General features: G+C 42.3%; 2 protein-coding genes across 2 annotated transcripts; one reads left to right on the top strand and one right to left on the bottom strand.

Moving 5' to 3' along the window:
• Window positions 1-882: 882 nt before the first annotated feature.
• On the top strand, window positions 883-9502 carry uqcrb (ubiquinol-cytochrome c reductase binding protein). The gene is made up of 4 exons (XM_080734796.1): window positions 883-910; window positions 2855-2923; window positions 4089-4255; window positions 9333-9502. The coding sequence occupies exons 1-4, from the start codon at window positions 892-894 to the stop codon at window positions 9408-9410; spliced, it is 333 nt and encodes a 110-aa protein (XP_080590922.1). The 5' UTR covers window positions 883-891; the 3' UTR covers window positions 9411-9502.
• A 3308-nt stretch (window positions 9503-12810) lies between these two features.
• lrrc14b (leucine rich repeat containing 14B) lies at window positions 12811-22065 on the bottom strand (the record flags this gene model as incomplete). The annotated part of the gene is made up of 6 exons (XM_080735324.1): window positions 12811-13123; window positions 14783-15145; window positions 17627-17868; window positions 20311-20529; window positions 21030-21200; window positions 21790-22065. The coding sequence occupies 6 exons, from the start codon at window positions 22063-22065 to the stop codon at window positions 12811-12813; spliced, it is 1584 nt and encodes a 527-aa protein (XP_080591450.1).
• Window positions 22066-24930: the final 2865 nt, after the last annotated feature.

Genomic DNA, 24930 nt, shown 5'->3' on the forward strand with positions numbered 1-24930 from the left:
TGAGCTGAGTATGTTATAAAGGTCTCAATTGTTCAGAAATAGTATTTATTCATGAGCTGCTCCCAGCCGTCCCAGGGCTGCCTTGTGCATTCTGCCGAACTTCCGGCTGCAGTTTGGCACCCATGCTGAGCTCCATACGCATGCCCATGTGGTCACGTGTTTCCCTTCCTTCTTAAATAACTTCCTTGATGCATACAAGGAAGATCAAAGAAGGAACGGACACCAACGTCATTTTCGTCATTTCAGGCTCCATGGGACGCCGCCATGACACTTTGGCCACCCAAAATTAACATTAGCGTCTATGAGCACTTCGTCACTTCCGCCACCCAAAAGTGGCCACCCGGCGTGCCAACTTCCGGGTGTTGTCTGTTCCTTGTAGATATTCCTTGGATGCATAGAAGGAAGCAAGAGGTCAGTCCCTTGTCTCCCCATGCAGGTTGACAGAGGGAGTGTAGCGCCCAGGATTACAAGATAGTTGACACTGGGTTACAAATAAATTATGTCAAGAAAATGAAACAATAGTTTTGAACCTGATTTCAATGTCAAGCATAAGCATGAACAACGCTATGTAACAACATAATAACGTCCCACGCGTTAATATCACTCTGGTTTCTATTTCCTGCTCCGCTCTTAGATCCGGTCCAGAGCCCGCCTAACTGTATCCGGTCATTTCCACGCACACACCCACGCTCAGTCCTCTTTATTTCCGTATCCGTTCAAAACCGGATATGCAAACTGCAAAGTGAAAGATTCATCTCCCACAGTGCGCCTCAAACTGTCCAATGGGCCGAGGGCTCGTGACCGCGACCAGCCAATCACAGCACAGAGGGCGGGAGATGCTGGTTAGAGAACTCCCACAATCCACTTCGTTCGGTCCTCAGAAGTATCAAGATGGCGTCGAGGGCACCAGGTAACACATCTCCCCTTCTGTCTGTTTATGTGTTTACTGTGTATCTGAACAGCTATAAGGCTTATAAACACATCACGTATTCGTTTATTATTCATATTCATGTTTTTCTTTATCATTATAGTGTTCGTTGATGTTAATAACGTTATGTGACGTGTGTGAGGGGTCACTCTTCTCCCATGTTGTATGTCCTCTAACTATCCGTGCTAACGTGGCTAGGCTAACGTTACGAAAATAGCAGATCTGTAAGCACACAACGCGTCGCATCCTTGACGCGTTGTGAGCTTGTAGATCTGCTATTTCCATGCAAGTGAGACCGACGTACGACGAAGCTTTCTGACAGTCAGCTGGGTCTTTTTAGACTGTTTACATGATGGGGGGGACTACTATTATTATATTATTTACTGTCTGGTTTGATTATATCTGGTATTATATTGTTTGACACCATAGTCCTTAGTTTTTTATTTAGCTAAGCATTATGCATTTATTATAACATGAATGTAGTGTTATCTGATGCAGTGGCTTGTTTTAGTTGTCAATATTTGACATACAAATGATTGTGGTTAATGATGATTGCACTTTTGGCATTGAATAGGAACATACTGTATAAATAATAAATGCATTAAATGCTGATTTAAACCATTCTGATGTGTATGCAATAAAAGAAAAGAAAAGGAAAAACGTGATCATCTAAGATAATTGTGCTAGTCCTACTATCACAAGTATTACTATCTACACATCCACACAAGATATAAACATCAAAGCAGAAGCTGCATTGTGCTTTCACAGGGGTTGACACTAAGGTCTCAGAGGCCTTGGTGTCAATCAGGCAAGTCTAGGACATGTTCTACCTGCCCAAAGGTCATGCCCACTTGGCCGAAAAGCTAATTCTCCATTGAATAACTGTTTAATTCAACACTTCAAAATGTCATACTTTACCTCAGTACGTATGCCAAATACCCTACATATAGCTATGACTATGGGTTCACACGTTATTTTATATATTTCTCTCTGGTCCACAGACCATCGTTCACGTTCAGGTGTTTAGACTGATATCTCGTGTTGTGTTTATAGACGGTTGCGCCCCCTCTCAAATGCACACTTGCCCAGGTGGGCAAGCTGAAAGCAATCTCCACCTGCCCGGAAATGTTACTTACCTGCCAAGGTGGGCAACCCTTACTGTCAACGCCTGCTTTCAATGGGGTGTCTGTGAAACACTTGTAATGACAGAGGAGGCAAAGTTGGTGTTGAATCGGATCTCACTGCCGCTGCCCTCAGACCAGGGACCCCTGTCTGTCCAGACCAGTCTTTTTATTACATAAAAGCATGGTCGCAATGATTTTAGGATTATCACATTCAACCCTAAATTCATCTGTTGAAATTTTCTAATGAGCAGAAATGGCGCATCTTCTACAAGATCACGTTTCACATTGAGGTTAAGTGTTGGCTTTCAGATCAGTTATTTCAGCGTGTTTTATTTTTCTTTCTTTCTCCCCCGCTTGGTATAAAATGTTTCTATTTGTCATATCTTCCATGTACAGTTTGGGATTACAATACAAACCCCAAAAGGCATTTTTTTATTTATGTTTCAGTGGTAAAAAAACATCAATGAAAACCCAGAAATGCCAAAGTGTTGATCACAACGTGTTGATGTAGATCGGCTAGTTGATCTATTATAAAATGTATTTAAAAATAGTAAAACATAACTAATAAGTTTAGGGCTAAAAGTGTAAGGCGACGCCCAAGATAAGGCCTAAAATGTCCTCCGAAGATAGCTGATCTACATTGCTTGTAGATCGTATATTCTCACTGAATGTTCACCCACGCAATAGGAACATTAGGCTTCATGACATGTGGTTAAATCATACTTTGTAATGACGCTGCCGTTTGCCCACAGTCTTGCATGTCAGTAATTGTTGCCCGTGTGTTTTTCTCGTCTCTTCACAGTGGCGACGGGGAGGCTCCTGGTTGGCTTCCGAAAATGGTACTATAACCTGTGTGGCTTCAACAAGATCGGTAAGAACAACGTAACATGCAAACAATCGGGAGCGCAGTGAGCATCAGAGAGATGCCTCTTAACAGATGATTGCGATAGAAAGATAGCTATTAAAAACACATCATTCCAGTCGTGTATTTAAAAAACAAAAAACAAGAGAACCCGATTTATCACATGTAATTTAAACAAACAATCATCAAATCAATACAGCACATTCTCAGCATTTCTACATAGTACTGTATGTGCATCTGCCGGGTGATTATAGGACAATATTTGAACGGAACCATCTAAATCTCATTGTTCTGATGTGAGGAGATGATTGCATCATAATATACCGGTAGGCAACCTTAGGCACAGGTGCCAACATGGGAGGCACAGGGGAGGGTGATCACTGGCACACTGGCAGAAGAGTGAGAGAGAGGATTTTTATTTTAAAATCAAACATTGTTTTAAACGTGGTCAGTTAAATTAAGTCACTCAATTCGCAGCAAATGACATCCTGCACATAATTCTACATTCATTAAAATGATCATTATATAACGGTGTGCCTGCCAATCAAAATATGTCCAGATTACTATGTTGACATGGCACACTGACTGTCTAGAAAATAAAAACATGGCACTTCATTTCAAAAAGGTTGCTGACCCCTGCTGTAGAATAAAGGCTCATTCATACTCCAAGGTGAGGCGAGTAGCTACTCGCCTTGTGTCGGTCAGTAAAAACAGAGATGTGTCAGGGTCAGAGGTGAGTTACTACCCACCGTGGTGGGTGACATAATGTTGTAGTTTTCTGACTTTAGAAAACTACACCGCAGTGAGTTTCAACTCACCTAAACTGGAGTATGAATGAACCTTAAGGGGGAGCAGGGTGTACATTTTGGATTAATGAGGTTTGGAATATCCGGGTTTTACTGAATAATAACAACAAACGGACACACATCGTTTGCATGAACAAAAATGTCATGGGAAAGAATCTGGCATGTGTTAACATCACTGCTTCTCTAGTATTTTCATGTCAAGGGCCCCTAAATGTTTATTTATTTGACCAAGATTTGTGTTAAAACGTCTCAAAATGATTTACGTTTTTTCCAATAATGTTTCAAAAATACAGCCGATATACAATCTCACAATGTGTCCTGATTGTGTGTGTGTGTGTGTGTGTGTGTGTGTGTGTGTGTGTGTTAAGGTTTGATGCGTGACGACACCATCCACGAGGACGACAACGTGAAGGAGGCGTTGCGGAGGCTTCCAGAGGACGTCTACAACGACAGGATGTTCCGCCTCAAGAGAGCCCTGGACCTCAGCATGAAGATGCAGGTCCTGCCAAAAGACCAGTGGACGCAGTATGAGGAGGTAAGACCTCCATGGGAGGACTTCTGGACAGTTAGTATGAGGAGGTAAGACCTCCATGGGAGGACTTCATGACAGTTAGTATGAGGAGGTAAGACCTCCATGGGAGGACTTCTGGACAGTTAGTATGAGGAGGTAAGACCTCCATGGGAGGACTTCTGGACAGTTAGTATGAGGAGGTAAGACCTCCATGGGAGGACTTCTGGACAGTTAGTATGAGGAGGTAAGACCTCCATGGGAGGACTTCTGGACAGTTAGTATGTGGACAGTTAGTATGAGGAGGTAAGACCTCCATGGGAGGACTTCTGGACAGTTAGGGCTGACACCATTAGGACATTTGCTTGACGATTGTCACTCAAATAATTGTCATTGATTGTGTGTCTGTCGGTAAACATTGGAACCTAATGAAAATTACATTTCTGTTTGGCTTTTAGGCTTCGTAAACTAAAATTGCGTGGAGACATGGCAAATAACGTACATATTGGCAATAGAAATCCATAATGCAATAAGCGACAAATAATTTTCTTCCTATGCTTAAAGGAGTAGTTCACCCCCAAAATGACTTTTTTTCTATTGATTACTCATGCCATGGAGAGTAGAGTTCAATAATATTTTTTGGTTTTTGTCACATTCCTAAGACAAAAATTTGATTAGAGTAAATGTACCCCCATTGTTTCGAAACGGGTCCCCATCCGGAACGAATGGGGGTAAATTTATTGTTATCACATTTTTTTCTTAGGAATACGACAAAAAACTAAAAATATTATTGAACTCTAGTCTCCATGGCGTGACTAATCAATAGAAAAAAAGTCATTTTGGGGGTGAACTACTCCTTTAAAGGTGAAACCCTAGGCTGTTTTTACGTTTGGATTGTCGGATGTTCTTTGAGTGACGCTATGTTTGGTTTTTGTTTGTTTTTTTTCGTCATAGAGCAACATATGGTGAAGTATCGTAATTGCGCCATAGATCTTGTACAAACTGAAAACGGGGCCACATAATATTCTAAACCTTCCGCGTTTCTCCCAATAATCACATTCTTTCAGACACACATCCAAATTTCTGCCGAGCCAAACAAGTAATCGTTGATCCCCTTCCCCTATATACTAGGACACGACATACAGTATGTATATCTATAAGGCAGGCAGGGCTTTGAGGTTATGCTTTCTGTGAGGTTAGGCATTGTGTTTGTGAGATTAGGTTTAGGCATAGTGAAGTTAAGTTAAAGTGAAGTTAAATGTTAGCCTTTAGATCAAACCGAAACACCCGGAACAAAGGGAGTCCCTAACCTGGACATGACTATCTTCAGGAAGGAAAAGAAGTGTTCTATGCCTGGCGTGATTCATTGATGCACCTGGGAGGAAAACTGGAGACGGACGTTCAATTGAATGTATTAAAGTCAAAGAGAGCAGAGACGTATAACACATTGTATTCTGATCTCTTATTTTGCAATGTTGTGTTATTGGTGTAACTAAAGAGCACAGAGAAAGTTTCTGGCTGGGCAGTATGGGCCATCATCGGGAGAATAGTTTTTTACTGGGTGTCAATGATTGACAGTCTCTTGATAACAGCCCATATTACTGCACTGCCTCTATGCTCTTTTTAGATACAGTGCCCCAACAAACCTATAGAGTTAGGGCTGTCACAATTATTACATAATCGTCTAATCGTGATTATTTGACATCGCAATTATTTTGTCATAATCGTCATAATCGTGAATGTTGAAAAATGACAGAAATAGTGAAAATAGCAGATCTACAAGCTCAAAATGCGACGCGTTGTGAGCTTGTAGATCGGCTATTTCCACTATCAATGTTATTTTTTAAGTAGTAAGTTGTCAAATATGTCAGTAATGTATTTGTATATTTAGGTTATGTGTCGTATCTACCATATGCAACTTCAAAGCCTAAAAGCCAAACAGAAATGTAATTATCAACGACAAATACACAATTAAATCGTTAATCGCCAATTATTTGAGTGACAATTAATCGTCATGTAAAATTTCATATCGTGACAGCCTTATATAGAGTGCACATCAAAAAACAAAGACAGCATTTTCCTGAACCGACAAAGGTCACAGTCATTGAGTAATAGTGTTTATCCATGGACCTCCAGTTTGCCTCTCAGTGTTACGAATCCTTTCCTAGATGTCCTTACCTTCTTTACTTAACCTTGAACCTGTTCAGGAAAACAAACTTGTTTCATGCAAGCCGTGCAGCTTACCACAACTAGGGCCCATTAGATCAGGGATTTTCAAAGTGGGTGACGGGGCACCTTGGGGTGCCGCGAGTTAATTTGATAGTATTTGGAATTTATTTGGACACTTAAAAAACATTTAGTAGTACAAAGTTATTTTCAGTCAGTTCTAACCAAATGGCTATTATCTCAATGTTTTCCTCACAACATAATTTCTAAAATATTCAATAAATACAGGGTGCTGGGAGTGAAAATTATGAATATACTATAGGGGTGCTTCGGATGAAAACAATATTTATAGGGGTGCCCTGAGCCAAAAAGGTTTGGGAACCCCTGCATTATAGTCCAGGAAAAAAATGGGGATTTTTGGCTGAACGTGGATTCACCTGTTAAAGTTTTTTTCTCAACTGATTCTTGTAGCTTGGGGTCACCTCTTAAGGATTCAAGAGGATGACCAGTGATATCCATTGAGCATTTTTTATTATTAACCCCTTAATGCCTGAAACATGGGCTCCCATTGACTTTCTATACAGGAGGAAAATACCCAGAAAAAGATTATTTTTCGGGGTATTTAAGGAGAATCTGAGGGGTCTAACTAGGGGTTTGTCATGATGCTGAATCCATTGCAGGCATTTGTTTTGCACAAAAAACATTCCGTGGGCTAGAAATAGCCTCAGAAAACAATACACGTATGGGTGAGTATTCATGTTAGTCGGAGGCCTTAGGGTTTTTTTTCTCGTGCTAATCAGTATAAAAGTGCAACATTTTGCACAGATGTAGCTCAGGGCTTGCTCTAATGATTTAGCTAGGGCACCCGAGTCTGCGACATTCGGGGTCGCCACAGCGGCCAAATCAAGTTGGGATCCCATCGACTTTAGAGATGAAAAGTGATGAGTCATCACTTTTCAGAGTTTTGTGGGTGTTGTGGTGACCCCGAAGGTCGCCGACCTAGCTAAATCATTAGAGCATGCCCTGAGCTACATCTGTGCAAAACTTTGCACTTTTAGACTGATTAGCACGAGAAAAAAAACCCTAAGGCCTCCGACTAACATGAATACTCACCCATACGTGTATTGTTTTCTGAGGCTATTTCTAGCCCACGGAATGTTTTTTGTGCAAAACAAATGCCTGCAATGGATTCAGTATCATGACAAACCCCTAGTTAGACCCCTCAGATTCTCCTTAAATACCCCGAAAAATAATCTTTTTCTGGGTATTTTCCTCCTGTATAGAAAGTCAATGGGAGCCCATGTTTCAGGCATTAAGGGGTTAATAATAAAAAATGCTCAATGGATATCACTGGTCATCCTCTTGAATCCTTAAGAGGTGACCCCAAGCTACAAGAATCAGTTGAGAAAAAAACTTTAACAGGTGAATCCACGTTCACCCCCATTTTTCCCGGACTATAGATGAACGAGCAGAAAAGGTTTTGAACAATGGGCTGGACTCAAGCGCTTGTGCACAGGGTTGTGAACAGATTTTAAATGCTACTGCTCATGTAAGACATGGCGTGGAAAGGGCCCAAACTCTAAACACGGAGGTTTCCGGTTACCACTATATTATAACTGGTTTTGTTTCATTCCACCTTAATCCTTGTGAGTTTATCAGCTGGCCTAACTTTGTGAGTGGACAGACTAATCTGAATGGACATATTGATTCAGAATAGGTCAGTTAATTCTGAACAAGACCTTTACATTTTAAACACGTATGCCCATACGTTGTGGTCCGATGGTGTTGCACAGTGAAAATGGTTGATCTGCAAACTCACAATGCACTGCAATGTGTTGTGCAAAATAATACAATATTAATGTTCTGAAATCTAGAAAATAGAAGATCTTCAACTTATCCCAATGAGACACGCTGTGAGCTACTGAGCTTGCACATTTACTATTTTGAGAATTTTAGCTCGACACTATTGTACAAAGAAGTAAACCGTATGGCAGTTGAAAAAAAGAAGAAAAAAAAGACAACATTTGTTTCCTCCGGAAAAATAATTTAAAGAATAATCGCTACGAAAATGAATTAATTGTTTCAGCCCTAGCAAAACTTGATGTAGCAGAATGTTTGCTTTTATTGGCGTATAGAGCATCGCAGTGGAAGTGGTTTACTGGTGCCATTTAAAAATCACCATTCATTTTCCCCATAGACTTTTGCATTTTTTTTTATCACAATTATGTTAAGCCTAGAACCAAGCCATCCAGGATGGCAGTGAATCATGACCATAAAACCTTTGATCCTATGTGAAAACATATTTTAATATTAAATTATTTGATATAGCGATTTTCAAAATGTTCTTTTCATAGAAACAAAGGTTGTATGGTCATGATTCACTGCCATCCTGGATGGCTTGGTTCTAGGCTTGACATAATTGTTATAAATATTTTTGTAAAAGTCTATGGGGGAAATGAATGACGATTTTTAAGTGGCACCAGTAAACCACTTCCACTGCGATGCTCTATACCAGTGTTTCTCAACCTTTTTTCTGCATGGGCGCAAGAATGTCCCAAGAATCCATGGGCACACCAACATAATACGCTGGTGTAAATATCGTCACTGCCGTGGAAAAAACCTTGTATCTCCATGTTTCAAATTTGTACGTTTCTTCGCAAAGTAAAGCCCTGCTTCATCATACAAGGCTGTCGCACAACAGTAGTGTAAACAGCAGATCTACAAGCACACAATGCCTCGCACCCGTGAGGTGTTGTGTGCTTGTAGATTGGCTGTTTTCACTAGTTTAAATCATTTTTAAAATGATAAATACAATACTGGCTTTCAAGCAGTTTCAAGGGGCACGCTTGACCCTTCTCAGGGGCACACCGAAGGTCCCCTGGCACAGTGGTTGATAAACACTGCTCTATACTCATGTTGTCCTTGTTGCCTTCCCCAGGACATCCATTACCTGACGCCTTACCTGGACGAGGTCGTCCGGGAGAGGAAGGAGGAGGCAGAGTGGGCCAAGAAATGAAACAAGTTGCTTATGGTTTAGTTTTTGTCCTTTTAGTCTGGTGTACCACTTTCCTCTGTTGTAATATAATATTAAATAAATTGTAACCTATTGCACTGTGTGCTCATTAAAGACATGTAATTTTTTTTGGATCGGTAACAATTTCCAGGCTTTCATTTTTCAGTTTTTACCATTTGTCTAGAACAGGGGTCTTCAACAGGGGGTCCGGGACCCCTAGGGGGTCCTCAGAGTTACTACAGGTGGTCCTCCAAATCTTGTGAGTTTTTTTTTTCTTTTTTATATTAACCACTTGAACCCTAACGTCCATATTCGGAGAACTTTAGCCAAAAATAGCATGTCTACAAGGCAAGCTCTCAACGCCTCACTGCGCAAGGCGTTGTGAGCTTGTAGATCGGCTATTTTCGGCAAAGAGGTTTGGTGTAGAGGCAGATTAAGTACAGAGTGAAAGGTCAAGTTTATTAAGTATTAACGGTTCAAGTGGTTAAATATCTGAAAACACAAATTGACATGCATTCAAAATACACTGATGATTGTGCTGTCAAACAATGAAACTATGGAATCTATGAACAGTTTGTGGGGGTCCCTGCTTCATCTCTCTCTCAACTTAGGGGTTGTTGGCCTGAAAATGTTGAAGACCCCTGCTTTAGTCCTTTTGAACAGTGGTCTTTAACAGGGGGTCCTCAGAGGTACTACAGAAATCTCTGTGATATAGGATTATAGTTTGTTTACATTTTTTAACCACTTGAACCCAGCTACTGTGAGGGGATAATCAGACGAGAATTGCAGATCTAAAAGCTCACAAGGCGTAGAACATTGAGTTGTGAGCTTGTAGATCTGCTTGGAAGAGGGATTTTGTTGTAGAGGAAATGGTAGACCAAGACTGAGCCAAAGGTCAGATTTACGAAGTATGAGAGTTAAGTGGTTAGATGTCTGAAAATAGACATTGACGTGTAACAAACATGTTAATAATAGAAAAGAGCATGTGTAAGCGAACAAAAACAAATGACAGGATACTGTATAACCTGTAATGGTGCTATCAAATTTTGAAAAAATATTGAAAGCTTGAAAAGTTTTAATCTGCGACACAATATGCAGTGTGGGTCCCTGCTTCATCTATCAGCTAAGGGGTCCTTGGCCTGAATAATAATAGTCTGCGTTTTCGCTGGTGTATTTTTAATGAGTAATGGGTGGGGACTGGGGGTTTATGGGAAATATAATGTGGGGATCTTAAAAGTATTTACACAATGACGTATGATAAATAATTAGTAATCCCATATAATGACACCAGTAAAGATAAATAATATCACACCTATAACACTTTCCTGTAATGCAGCTTTCTTTAACCAGGAAAATACACTTTTACGATATTACAATATCCAAAACCCCAGATATTATCTAACGTCATATCACAATTAAGTAGTTTATATTTTGTCCAGAGACCCAGTTTGCATTATGCACTACAGAAGATTATAACTGTCCTATTTTTCCTTTTTTACAAAGCCATATGGTTGTGACTGAGACATAAATTCATTTGACTTCTATTAAAGCTGCACTATGTAACTTTCCTCTTCTACCCCGGATTTGAACCTGTGCAAGTGATGATATTTTGACCATTGAGCTAATAAATGCCTGCTTGGTCGGAATAAATTGAATCTTGTGACCTTCAGGTAAAAGTTTGTGTCAGATCCTGTGTCTAAGGCCTCGGCTACACAAATCTGCAGCTTTCTGAATCTGGACCTTTCTTTGTGCGATTGGGGCTTGTTTTCGGCCGCTAAACCGGATAAACAGGTGAAGATTTACAAAAATGTCCGATTCTCAGTGGATCTGTGTAGGCATGGATTTATTTAGACCTAAATATTTTTGCGGTGTGGACCTAGATATTTTTCTATGCAGAAATACGAAAATCTGACTTTAGAAAAATATCCAGATTCGTGTAGCCTAAGCCAAATTCCTGACTCACATTTCCTCCCGTCATCTGTCCTACAGCATGGCGGTGTTCCGGTGAAATCAGTGACCTGCCGAAATTAGTAACAATCGTGTGTAGGCATCACAGAACATCAGCGTCCGGACGTAAATCATTGTGGTTTGTTTATTAGCAGAGTTCAACCTAGCGGTATTTAGGCCACGTATTTAAAGACCACCGTGTAAGTTATGACGGACGTTCACAAGGTGGTCATATGTTTCGTCACCAATTTCATCATAACAACTGAGACATGACATGATATGGGTTCCCAGATTGGGTGAGATGTGACCTTTGACACAACCTAAATGTCTCTGTAGAAGAGCAGGGAGACAAAAACAACCACCCCAAAAGTTATATTGTATTAACATACTCTACCAATCAGATTGGACAAAATATGTTTTTATTCATAAAAAAAGGTTACATAGATACACTTTAAGTTCATTTTGTCTGATGAACAAAGGTGTTCATTTCATCAGACAAAGCTAAAGGAGAACCAGAACCCTGTGCTCAGGCCTGAACCCTACAGTTGTATCTTTGTTCAATTTGCATGCTGGCAAATCAGATTTTTCTTAATACGATCTTCATGACTGACCCTGTTGCTTGCAAGCAGTCAGAGTGAAGTTGTGACACGATCGGCAAGCCCACGATAGGGTCGCATTGTGAGCTCGTAGATCGGCTGTTTGTGGCGAGTGACGCGGTCAAACAATGAAGTATAAATCAGACTTCAGTGTCTTGAGTGTCCAGTCCACGCTGAGAACATCTTTAGAAATCACATTCGAACAGTAATTCAAACCACCTAGCAATGTGGTTTAAATCGTTTTAAGGCTTTCATTTATGGCTTGCCTTTAAGCCATTAAAACCAGGAAAGCATCTGTCATTTTAGTTTTTTGCGTCGGCAATTCAAAAATAGCAGATGCACGAGCTCACAGCTCTGCTATTTCTGAAAATGTTTTAATGAGAGTGAGTGAGAGCTACTGATTTAGTGGGCAAAATACCACCCCCAATAAACTTAGACAGGTGCACCGTGATTTTTTTCCCCTTAAAACATGATCGTCATTATGATTATACTTGGAGGAAGAGCTTTAAAAAAAAAAGTGTCCAGAAAGTGTTAAAATTATGTTTTTATGTGGCCACACACACCTGTTCATTAAATATACCTGGTTTTCAGGTGGTGTGATAACCCAACTGAAGTTAGCCACTCCCACAGTGTTGCTGTATGGTAAAAAGGGGAGGGGAGGAGTTTATGATCATATGTCATCAAAGCGTTGTATTTCATTTGGGCCTTTCGACTCAGAGGCTTTTAGGAAGAAACCAAAAATAGACAGGGAAGGCATATTTGCATATTACAACCACACCTGCTGGTCTATAAGACAAACAACAAAAAAAGTATAAAACTATGGCACCACCTCTTTTTTTTTAAATGGTCTCTCTTTCGGTTCACTTTGTCTGACTTTGGGACCTCCTGTTGTCTACGTCCTCCACGGTCTTGATGAAGCTCCCCATGATGCCGTTGAAGGCCCTCAGCATGTACACGCCCAGCTCGTTGCTGGTCTCGTTGATGTCGGCGTCGTAGGCGCCCCCCAGCGGCGTGCACACCTCCACGCTGCGCCCGGCGCCCGCTAGGATGCCCGCCACCTCGGCCTGCACCCTCTGGAACGCCTCGCCGTCGTACAGCAGCAGGGCAGAGTCCTCCGCCGGGTACTCCATGCCCTCGGGGTAACAGTCGAACGGCACCGGCATCTCCACATACCTACCGGTGATGGAAAAGAAATACTTACATTTTTTATTGAAGTAAAAGTATTAATATTGCTAATGTTGAAATGCTCTGTTACAAGTAGAAGTCTGGAAGTTTACTTGATTAAAAGTGCAAGAGTATTTGGTATCAATATATACTTAATACTGCCAAAAGTGCTCATTCTGCAGAATTTCAAATGTACAAAAATCTATTGAAAATAGCAGTTCTACAAGCAGATCGGCTATTTTAAGTGGTTAATGGTTTACGTGATTAATGTATGTAATGTTTAACCACTAATAATAAAAATCTACAAAGTAACTAATTTTTTCACAAAGGTAGTGGATTAAAAGTACAATATTTGGATCTGAGATGTAGGCTAGTGGAGTAGAAGTAAAAGTATTGGCAATTGGAGTTAAGGTCTGTCCATAGCCAACTGTCTCCTACCACCAGACTTTTCGTCGGAGAGAATGCTTTTCAGAAATTGCGCACACCCTAGGTGGGGTTGGCAAAAGGGCCTTTCTGTGTGGAGTTTGCATGTTCTCCCCGTGTCTCCTAGGGTAGATACCCTCACAAAAACATGCAGTAATCCTGGTCTCTATAATGCCTCCCCCTGGCCAGCCGGGGCACCTGATGGAGGGGAATGGAACTGGTTGGAATAACGTGTTCCTTCCACGCGCTACGTCCAACCGGGGAAGCTCCCCCTGTCAGGTGACAAGAAGCGGCCTGCTCACTCCTCATGCACTGAAGGAAGCATGAGCTCAGTTCGGGGCCCTACCCAGGTTGGCAGAGGGAGAGCAGAGCCCAGGATTACAGCTTAGGCAATTGGCACCGGGTGAAAAAATGGGTTACAAAAATCGTGGGGATAAAAATTTAGAAAAAAAAAAAAGAAATTGCGAGTGACGTCATGTTGTAGTCGAACCGGACCTTTCTGACGAAACGTTCTGTGGTCGGAGACAGTATGGACAGCCCTTCACTCTAGTAAAGTACAAATAACTGCACTTAAGTACAGTACTTTAATAGTAACTAGCCCTTACCCGTTCAAAGATATGAGCTCTGAAATGATGTGCACTGTGCACACAGTATATGAGGGATGGAAAGTAACTTTAACTGGTGCTTGCATGCTAATATGTAGGAGCATCAATGTAAGAAATACCCGTTCCATTTAACGGCTACAGAGATACTGTGTACCGATCTGCATGATTTTTGGACAACATCTGTAACAGGGCCAGAACCCCCCCCCCCGCCCGCCCGCCTGCCTGCACACCCCCCCCCCCCCCCCCCCTCTGTGTGTGTGTGTGTGTGTGTGTGTGTGTGTGTGTGTGTGTGTGTGTGTGTGTGTGTGTGTGTGTGTGTGTGTGTGTGTGTGTGTGTGTGTGTGATTGTGCATGGCCTGAACAACAGCGCCCCTCCCTTAACATGTGTGGTCACAAAAGGTACTGTAGGCTAAATAGATATAGATACACCATAAAAATGCTAATATACAGCATACGATTTGTGAAAGTGACAAACGGGCTTCACAGTTATGTCAGGTGTGTTCATATGGTAATGGTGATGCGATTTCAGAGCAATTGCTCCAGCCACTGAGGAGAAACGCGGTTTCAGACACTCACTCAGACAGACATCTCCAAAATTATAGTATAGATTGTACTTAAGAGCTTTCCCACCACGGCGTACCTCAGCTCGGGGAAGGCGGCGGTGGCGAGCATGGTGAAGACCTGCCGCAGCGCCGCCGAGCTCAGCGGGTTCCCCAGCAGCTTGAGCTGCCGCAGGGCCCGGCAGGGCGCCAGCGCGCGCAGCAGGTCGTCCACCTGCTCGTCCCCGACGCCGCACTCCTCCAGGACCAGGCAGGCCAGCGTGGCCGAGGAGTGGCTCAGCAGCTTGCGGAAGGTGTTGGGGAAGGAGGCGAAGACGTCGTGGCCGCTCATGTCCAGGTGCGTGAGGGACTCGCTGTGGAGGCTGTTGGCCAGGTAGGCCATGTCCACCTGGTTCAGGCCGCAGTTGGCCACTTCCAGGCAGCGCAGCGGCGTGTTGAGCGGACTGGAGGGACAAGAGACGGGAAAGAATGTGGGGATCAGCTTTTAGAGCAAGGGTCTTCAACAGGGGGTCCGGGACCCCTAGGGGGGTCCTCAGAGTTACTACAGGGGGTTCCTCCAAATCTTTGTGTGATAGAAACTTTTTTTTTCTCCTTTTTTACATTAACCACTTAAACCCTAGTGTCCATATTCTAAGAACTTTAGCCAAAAATAGCCGATCTACAAGCTCACAACGCCTCGCAGCAGATCGGCTATTTTTGGCAAAGAGGTTTGGTGTAGAGGGGAAAAAAGAGCAGACAACGTACAGAGAAAGGTCAAGTTGATTAAGTTTTGACAGTTCACGTGGTTATCTGAAAAGTGAAAACACAAAATGACATGAGTCCAAAATACACTGATGATTGTGCTGTCAAACAATGAAACTATATGGAATCTATTAAAGGTTGTGGGGATCCCTGCTTCATCTCTCTCTCAGCAAAGGGGTCCTTGGACTGAAAACATTGAAGACCCCTGCCTTAGAGTAGTGGGTTTCAACCCTTTTATCAAGGTCCATTTATCCGGTATTCGAGCCACTGACCACCAATTGATGAGATTTTGCCATCTCAGAACCAAAACTTTGAATGATTTGCTGCTATTGCTGGATATGTATGTTGTCCACAATTCCATGCTGTATTGATTGATTGACAAACTGATAAAAATAACAACTCTTTTATCTTCTCTTATTGTGTAAACTTAACAATTATTGAAAACTTACGGGTCCATTTGGTTTCATTTTACACTCTCAACAGTTACAGATCTATAAGGGTCCATTTGGTTACCAACTCTCCATCATATAACTCAACTTCAAACTGTTAGACTCGTTGAAAACATGTTTTTGCTGGTGACTGATATTGTCCCTGTATAATATTTTAATAATAAAATAGATTATTTTGAAAATGTTTGCTTATAACGACATGCCCAAAACAGGGAACAGGTCAGTGTGTGTATGGTTGCAGACAAGACAACACGTGTAAGGTGTGTGTCACATGTCATGATATGGATTTGAGATGCATTCTGCACGGCGCCCGCTGGCCTACTGGTCCAGGCGCATAAACTTAGGCATTGCCACATAGGTATTGATGCCTGCCGGCATCGCCGGGTAGATTCCCTACCAGGGCAACCTTTGCCACAGGTCTTTCCCCGTCTCTCCCCCTATTTCCTGTCAGTCTACTGTCCTATCAATAAAGGCTTGTATGCCAACAAATCTTAAAAAAAGAGATGCATTCTGCGCTGATCAACAATTAAATTAATCTTTAAAAAAGAGTTCCTGAGAGGTGGAGAAAATATGCATAAAATAACTGTATTTGAGGTTAAATGTGAATGCTGGGGGTGGCAATTGCCATCCCCTCGGACCAGGGACGTGCAGAGAGTGTAGAGATGCAGGGACTGAAATTTATGAAAGAGCCTTTTGGTGAAAATATCGAAAATAGCAGACCTCCAAGTCCAAGCTCACAACCCGTCGCGAACTGAACTAAGCATTATCAAGTGAACACTGGAGATGTGGCGTACGGCATGGATTTCTACACAGTGAGGGCAATTCTTTCAACATAAGATGCTGTATTCAAGTTCAGGAGAGTTTGGACAAGGCAATTCTCTTGAATGCTGCCTTCAGGTATGGCATGGAAAGAAGGCATTTGCATTTCTTTCACCATGTGTCTATGTGTGCACTTGCCTGCCTCGGACCCCAAATGACACCCCGCTGAATGTGGTAATGTGAGATACATGGGGAGCAGCAGGTTGACCTGGGACACAACCTACTTTCTTAGAAGGCTTTCAAGGCTTATTTAAGACACTAGGGGCCCTGTTGTTATCCATGCCTTACCCCATATCCCTAAACCTCTATGCCATTTTTGAATATTTTGAAGGATTCTTTTTTTTTTTTAATATATATTTCTAGCTGATCTTCAAGCTCAAAAAGTGTCAATGTAGACCGGCTATTTGAAGTATTTTAAAATGTTTTTCAAAATAGTAACAAAAGGCAAAGAAGTTTAGGATAGGGGGTAAGGCATGGACAAAAATATAGCTGAGTAAGTGATCACATCTAGCTCGCACCACAACACATATACATTGTATACTTCAAGTAGGCTACATATTTATGATCTGTATTCTGTTTTCTCACTCAACAGTAAACAAACCAAACAAAAGTGTATAGCGGGTATCTGCACATTTCTAAAGTGACAATTTAAGGACTTTTTAATACCTCTAAAATGACAAATTAAACATTAGAGACAGAAATTGTTGCGGCGAGGCGTTGTGAGCATGTAGATCTGCTATTTTCACAATAGAACCGTGTTATACAAAATGTAATGCCTCAACTCTTAGTGCTCGTCAGTGTGGGGTGGGGTCCCCAGTTAAAATATGATTATTTTGGGGGTGGCGGCCTGAAAAGGTTGATAACCACTGCCCTAGGGGACACGGGGAGAACATGCAAACTCTCTCTCTCTCTGACCAAAGCAGTCTGCGCAGGTGTCCGGTGAGTGTGGAGAACCCCATGTAGAGCTCGGTCAGGTTCCTGAGGCGCGCCAGCAGCTCCCCGATGGTGGCCAGCAGGTCCTCCTCGTCCGCGCCCAGCCGCCGCACGTCCAGCGCCCCCGCGGGCAGCGTCAGGGACTGCAGCTTGGGCATCTCCACCCTGGACAGCAGCACCTCCAGGTGAGGAGCCTCCAACGGGACGTTGTGCACCATCTCCAGCTGCACCAGGGACAGGGGCGTTATGGGTTAACTAGCAGTGGTTCTCAAACTTTACAATTTCAAGGTCTTCCCTTAAAGGACAACTTTGTTTTTTCATATTTTAGATTGTAATTAGAGAAAAGAAAAGATGAGTGTTAAAATGATTTCATTTACTCCTTTCTATTGTTTTAGCGATTTTGATTACTTTGATTTCAGTGGTTGGGGGCATGCGTGCTAGTGGCTAAATGTCTTTAGAGACACAATAAGCCCATTCCAAAGATGCACCACAATCTTTCATGGGCAGATGTGACTTATGGGGGCTAGTAGTGTTTATTGTGGCTTATTGTGTCTAAAAAGACATATTTAGCCACTTGCACGCATGCCCCCAACCACTGAAATCAAGGTAATTAAAATCGCTAAAACTATAGAAAGAGGTAAATGAACAATCTAAAATATGAACCCTTGTTGTAAAATAAACTAAGTTGTTCTTTAACTCTGACAGTATACACCCATTATGGTCCATTTGGTTCCATTTGTTTACTGTCAGAGTTACAGAATTATAAGGGTCAATTTAGACCCCCCTAAAGCAGAGGTCTTCAACAGGGGGTCCACTCCTCAGAGTTACTACAGGGGGGCCGCCAAATATTTGTGTGATCATGTTTGATCACTTGAACCCTAGCATCCCTATTCTTAGTGGAACATTAGCCAAAAAACAGCAGATCTACAAGCTCACAACGCCTCTGGCTGCGAGGCGTTGTGAGCTTGTAGATCAGCTATTTTTTGGCACAGAGGTTTGGTGTAGAGGGAAAAGAAGAGCAGACTAGTAGGTATTGACAGTTCAAAAGTGGTTAAATATATGAAAATACACTTTAATCCAACCTAGTGAACCTACACAGATGATAGTGCTGTCAAGTCTAAACTGTTTAAGAAATAATCCTTGTACAACACAATTTTAAACGATATGTAGTGCTTCATCTCTCTCAGAGCTAAGGGGTCCTTGGCCTGAAAACGTTGAAGATCCCTGCCCCAAAGGAACCTAGAGAGTCCCTGGAATCTAACTGACTCCTCCCATCTTCTGTTGAATTCGACGAAGGCAGGATGAGTCTGGTTTACGAGGCTACCTGGAATCCACTTTGAGAACCACTGAACTATAGCTAAACAAAATGACTACAACTAGTTCTAGTTAAACCCATTAAACCTGAGGCAGATTCTACGAAATACTGTCTAAAATCAGTTCTTAAACCTTCTTGTGCCAAGGAGGGTTTTTTCAAAAGTTCAAAAATAGCAGGTGTACGAGCTCAAAGAGAACTACTTCTAAATCTTAAAGGGATATTTCACTTTAAAGCAAAACCTTTGGTCATTTATCGTCTACTCAGGCTTTTGGGAGCACCCGGGACAGTTTTTTTATATGTTTCTTGATTCAGTATTTAGATATTTGATATTCATTTTATCAGACACGTCCCCTTCCTATATATACAAACCCATTGTAACTTCAAACTTTTAACCATCAAAAACACCAAAATTTGGTTCTGGTGACTCATATCTGCCCTCATAATATGTGAGAAGGCTGTGTTTTTTGTATTACTTTTTTCATATATTTGTAATATTTTTTGGGGGAAATGCAAAAAATTAAATACAATAAAAGGTTTTATAAAATAAATGAAAAAAGTTATTAAAAAAAACACGGCATTCTCACATAATGGGTTTTTGTATAGGAAAGGGAGTGTCTGTTAAAATGAATATCAAATATCTAAATCCTGAAACGAGCAACGGGGTGCTCCCAAAAGCCTGAGTAGACCATAAAATCTTGTCTTTTAAAGTGAAATATCATTAAAATAAAGACATTTAGAGCCTACTTTTTCCACCACTGCCTAAAAACAAACTAGAAACCCCACTTTAAAAAATGAATCTAAACTAAACAGAAATAGAGGGTATGCGCGTGACATCACTGTTGCTGGAAGTTATGTGGGAACGCAGGCCTCTGAGTGGCAAAAAACTAATTTCTGCCATTGACAGCCCATACATCCAAACAGAAAAGTCCTTTCTGATTGTATTAAACAAAGTTAAACTCACCAACATTGCAGCTGTACTGAAAGCTTGAATTATCCTCTTTCTATCTGCAAAGTTTTTGTTTCATAAAAATCCACCAGAGGCATGTTATGAGCTATGTTCTGTCAAGACATTCTGTGCAGGGGATTATTTTTACAAGTGTCAGAGTTTGGAAGCGTTCGTTTTCAACAACCCAACATCCTGCTGCCTCCTGCATTTAGTGCATTATGTGCAATTTAGAAACAGGTGGTATGCAGGACCGTTGAGTGATTTGCAACTAGCACTTCCAAACTCCAATGCTCCATGCTGCTCAATGTTTTGCCACTCAGTCTAGATTAGGGGGGCAGGTCCCAGTGGACATGCATACCCTCTATTGAAAAAAACAAAAAGAAGAAACAAACTAAGTATAATAACCTTGGTGAGGGACTCCTCCGGCTCGGTCAAGCGCAGGACGTAGAACAGCTGTTTGAGCGCCAGGGAGTCCCCGCGGAAGCCCACGAAGCGCAGCTTGAGCGGGCAGTGGCGCAGCAGCATGAGGGCCTGCACCACCGGGTCGTAGTTGCGCGCCGTCACGAAGCCGTTGAGACGCACGTCCACCGATGTCTGGAAGGCCCACGAGGTGATGTCAGCGGCCTGCGGGGAACATTTATAGGGCTCTCCTGTCACAATTATTATGTGAATCCCAATTAACTATACATATACATACATACATACATACATACATAGTATTACATACATACAAACATACATACATACATACATACACATACATAAAACAAAACTTATTTATTTACCTTTTTATTATTAAAAGGTTAAAGGAGCTATAGTCAACTTTTTCATTGTAGGGCCGACACTTTGTTTACATCCTAGTCTATAGACTAAATGTAAACAAAGCCAAATGACCAAAATTATTATTTTATCATTATTTTACGCTTTTTGTGGTCATTTTTGAATAGAAACACATATATGAAGCTTATTTTTTTTATAAAATATTTTATAATACTCTATAATTACTCTGATAGTAATTATAGAGTGTTGGCAATCAGGAGAGAGTATCCATTAATTTTTTTGTGTTTCAGTTGAAAATTAATGTTCAAGTAAAACACTATGATGGTGACCACAGTCCTGTGTACCTGCATGGCCACCATGGTGTCGTAGCACATCTGTGTGAGCAGCAGGGTCCTTCCCCAGCGGCCCAGCGTGGCTCCACACGGACAGGCCTGGTGCTCTGTGTCCTTCAGGCCCGTCAGGTCCACCACGCCCAGCTTCTTGGCGTACGTGTTGGCGGGGCTCAGCACGTAGTCCTTCAACGGGAAACACACACGTTTCCCGTTTAGATGGGTTGCATCTTAGAGGCAAACCTTTCCAGTGAGAAAATGACTACCAAGGTAATCAAAAATGTCAACCAACTAATTTGTTTCTTGCAGACGGTTGCCCCGCTGATCAATAACAAAACACGGAAGCCTCTAGGAGAAGCACTTATTCTGCCCTCATTGACTACGGAGTCCGCGTATGGTAATGCCATGCCCCAATTGCCTCAAAGTCAAAGCTGTCCAAACAGCCCAGAACAAAATGATTAGGGTCCTGCTTGGCCTTCCTTTTCGGGCCCACCTGGCATAGAGCCCTGCGGGACTCTGGTCAACTAACTATATAGGGTTTAAGTGGTTGAGTGGTTAACTCTGTGTTTTGCAATCCACTCAAAACTTTGACTTCTACTTCTTTATTGATTATAAAACCTAAAATAAAATGGCATTCATTGTCTCATTCGTTATCAAAAGGATGAACTCAAATTTCCATTGCGGTCCTTTCATATATATATATACAGTATATGTGCAAATTGTACTGTGTTGACAGTTACTAAGTAACTTCCGGGTTCAGTAACTCGTCACTTACCTTCAAACCAGTCAGGACGGCCTCCAGGCAGAGGCGGCAGGTGCGGGCGGTGAGGTCCAGGGGGCAGTCGGCCGTGCTGCCCAGCAGCCGCTGCATGTTGATCTCCGGCAGAGGCCAGGTGCGCACCAGGGCGCGCAGCAGCTCCGTCTCCTCGCGCAGGTAGCAGGCCTTGAAGAGCAGCGGGTAGAGGTTGAACGAGACGCAGCAGAGGTTCTCCACGGCGGTGGGGCCGCTTTGGCTGAAACCCTCCGCCGCGAGGAACCTTAGAGACAGCATGGTTCCACGTGAGAACGGCCGCTTCCGATGTTCAGTCCAGAGGCCCCGCGTGTCCACCAAGGCGTTGCTCCACAGCTGAGGGCGCTCACCTAAAAGAACAGCTAAATGCTTCCAAACGCTCAAGTTGAAAATATTTCAGCTCTCTGCAGAGAGCAGACAAAAAGCAACGCTCATGCAGTTCAAAATAGACTTTCAGAGCCCTGTCACACTACTGGCATTATCCAAAAAGTCTGCCGCTCCAATTGTAAACAGGTTCTCGAGGTTGTCAGCTGATGGGTTCTTATTGTTAGCTAATGGTAGTCAGCCACGTAAGCGCCATGTTTTGGCCCTCCTGGTCTTTGTTGACTTCCTCTGTTGCTGTCCTGGTCGCGGTGCAGAGATTGTGGGGGCTGTGTGTGTGTGTGTTGTTTGACTGCGGCTTGACAGGAATGAGGCACAGGCTCTGGTGGCCGGCGCTGCTAGCCAAGCCAGGAGGGTATTTTTAGAAGCAGCTGTCTCATGTCCTTAGCGTGACTCAGACAAGGTGTCGACTTTTGTCACCTTCAGCCAAAGCTTGAGCATGAACCCATCCCACCCCCCATTGAAATGACCTCTTTTTGGGGGCTACTGTCAGGGACGTGCTGGCCATTGGGAAAAGCGGGACAACTCCCAAACAGCCGGTTCATTCCCGGCCATTAGGAAAAAAATTAAAATAAAATGTCTGCCTTCGTTCCATTTTGGGGGCTGGGCTGCCAACAAAGTAAATCGTCACTGTCGGGCATAAACCTCGTATCTCCAAGTTTCAAATTTGTACATTTTTTCGCAAAGCAAAGCCCTGCTTCATCAGACAAGGCTGTCGCACAAAAGTAGTGAAAACAGCAGATCTACAAGCACACAACGCCGTTGTATGCTTGTATACAGTTTAAATCATTTTTAAAATGGTTTTGGACATACAAGGTTTCCACCCGACAATGACGAAATATAACTCATGTAATTGGCCCACTGGCTGAGGGCCTCTACAAGTTACAACTCTTTTTCCCGGGCTGAATCAGGGGCCCAGCATGTCCCTGGCTACTGTAAACAAACACACCAGTAGAGAGAATAACAACACTTACACACACCAGTGATGGAATGTTTTACTTAAGCCTATGGTGAGGCCTTTAGGAGGGCCAGTCAGGAATCAGGGTCCCACTACTCCTGAATTAAATGTCTGGTACTGGGAGTCTGGTGCCAAAACACAGGTCCTGGACCTGGTGAGAGCAGGAGTGGACCTGGTGAGACGTAGGAGGGGCCCGGCCAGGAGTCCACCCACAGAGCCTGGTCCTTCCACGCTCCCTTTGATACAAGTAAAAGTCCAGAATTAAAAATTCACTTGAGTAATAATATAAAAGTATTGGTATCAAGATGTACTGAAATTACAAAAAGCAGAAATACTCATTGTGCGTAAAGTCCCATTTTCCAAGTTCAAAGTGTATAAACAAAAATAAAATATCAGATCTACAAGCTCACAATCCATCGCACCGTGGCACATTGTGAGCTGTGTGAGCAGCTGTAGAAGTAAAGGTATTGAATATTGTGAATACTCCACTAAAGTTAAAATAGAGAAAAAGTTAATAAATACATTATGCGAGTGACAGTGTGATACCAGAGAACAGACGGCTTGTAGTAGTATCCACCGACCGAATGCAAAACATTGTCAGTGGTCGCCTTTGACGACATGCCCAGTGGTTAGGACAAATTATTCTGAAATCTAGACTAAATATACAGTATATATAACAATAATACTAAGAATAATTGCATTTTATATAGCCTACTGTATAAGGGGGTTGTGCAGGATTGTAGGATGTGGGTACATACATATAATTACTTGACATATGCCTTTTCAATTGATGAAAGGATTGAGACGACATGCCAAGTTGAATAGCGGCGAGTCAGTGCATGCGTGTGTGTGTGTGTGTGTGTGTGTGTGCGTGCGTGCGTGTGTGTAAGTGTGTGTGTGTAATTGAGTTACAGTTACAAAGAGGTGCTATTCCTGTCTGGAATGGGGCCACGGTTATTACAGTTGAGCAGACCTGATTTTCAGAACAGGTCTTTGTTGCTAGCTTTCAGTGCAAAGCATGGTCAAATACAAATGAAGACATATTTTTAAGTTTACGATAGTATTGCAACAACTGAGGCAAAACACACGTGGAAGCTTGTAGATCTGCTATAGTGTCTCTTCCTATAGACATTTGTGAAATTCTGTGCTAAATCTTCTCTACTGAAAGATCTCTTGTTGGAGTCCCCACAACATATTTTGAAATGGGGCTCCACCCATTTAGAACGGGTACACATTATTGTGTATCATTATTTTATCTTATCTAACCTGGATAGGCAGAACAGCCTACTCATGAGTCCATATTTTCATTTACAAACAATGCACTGGATGGAGGTGTCTTTTAAAATGGCTTTGATGTCACTTTCTTAGGGGTCACTTCTAAGGCAGGTGGCTTTTTTATTTTTACATCTACTACATCTGCCTCAAGTGAAAGAAGAAAAAAAAACAGATATCCTGTGTTTTTATGACTTCAGGTCTATTTATACGCTGGCAAAAATTGCAGATCTGGATATGAGGTTTCCACTCACTCGACAGCAATGATATTATATTATTAGTTACCCTTTCTGTTACTACTTACTCTATACTCATTCTCTAGCCTTAAAGGAGGCCTACAGACCAAAATAATACCCCCCCTGAATGAGAATGTTTCCCCAGACCTTCTTACCTGGTTAGGTTGATTTGCTTAAAGTGGTAACTTCTTTTTAGTGAAAAGTAACTTTGTCCAATCAGCATGGTAGAGTAGAGTGTGTTTAGCAGCAGTGTGCCAACGGGCCGGTATTCCGACACTA

This window comes from Nannobrachium achirus, assembly GCF_963921795.1.
Source record: "Nannobrachium achirus genome assembly, chromosome: 10".
Taxonomy (NCBI): domain Eukaryota; kingdom Metazoa; phylum Chordata; class Actinopteri; order Myctophiformes; family Myctophidae; genus Nannobrachium; species Nannobrachium achirus.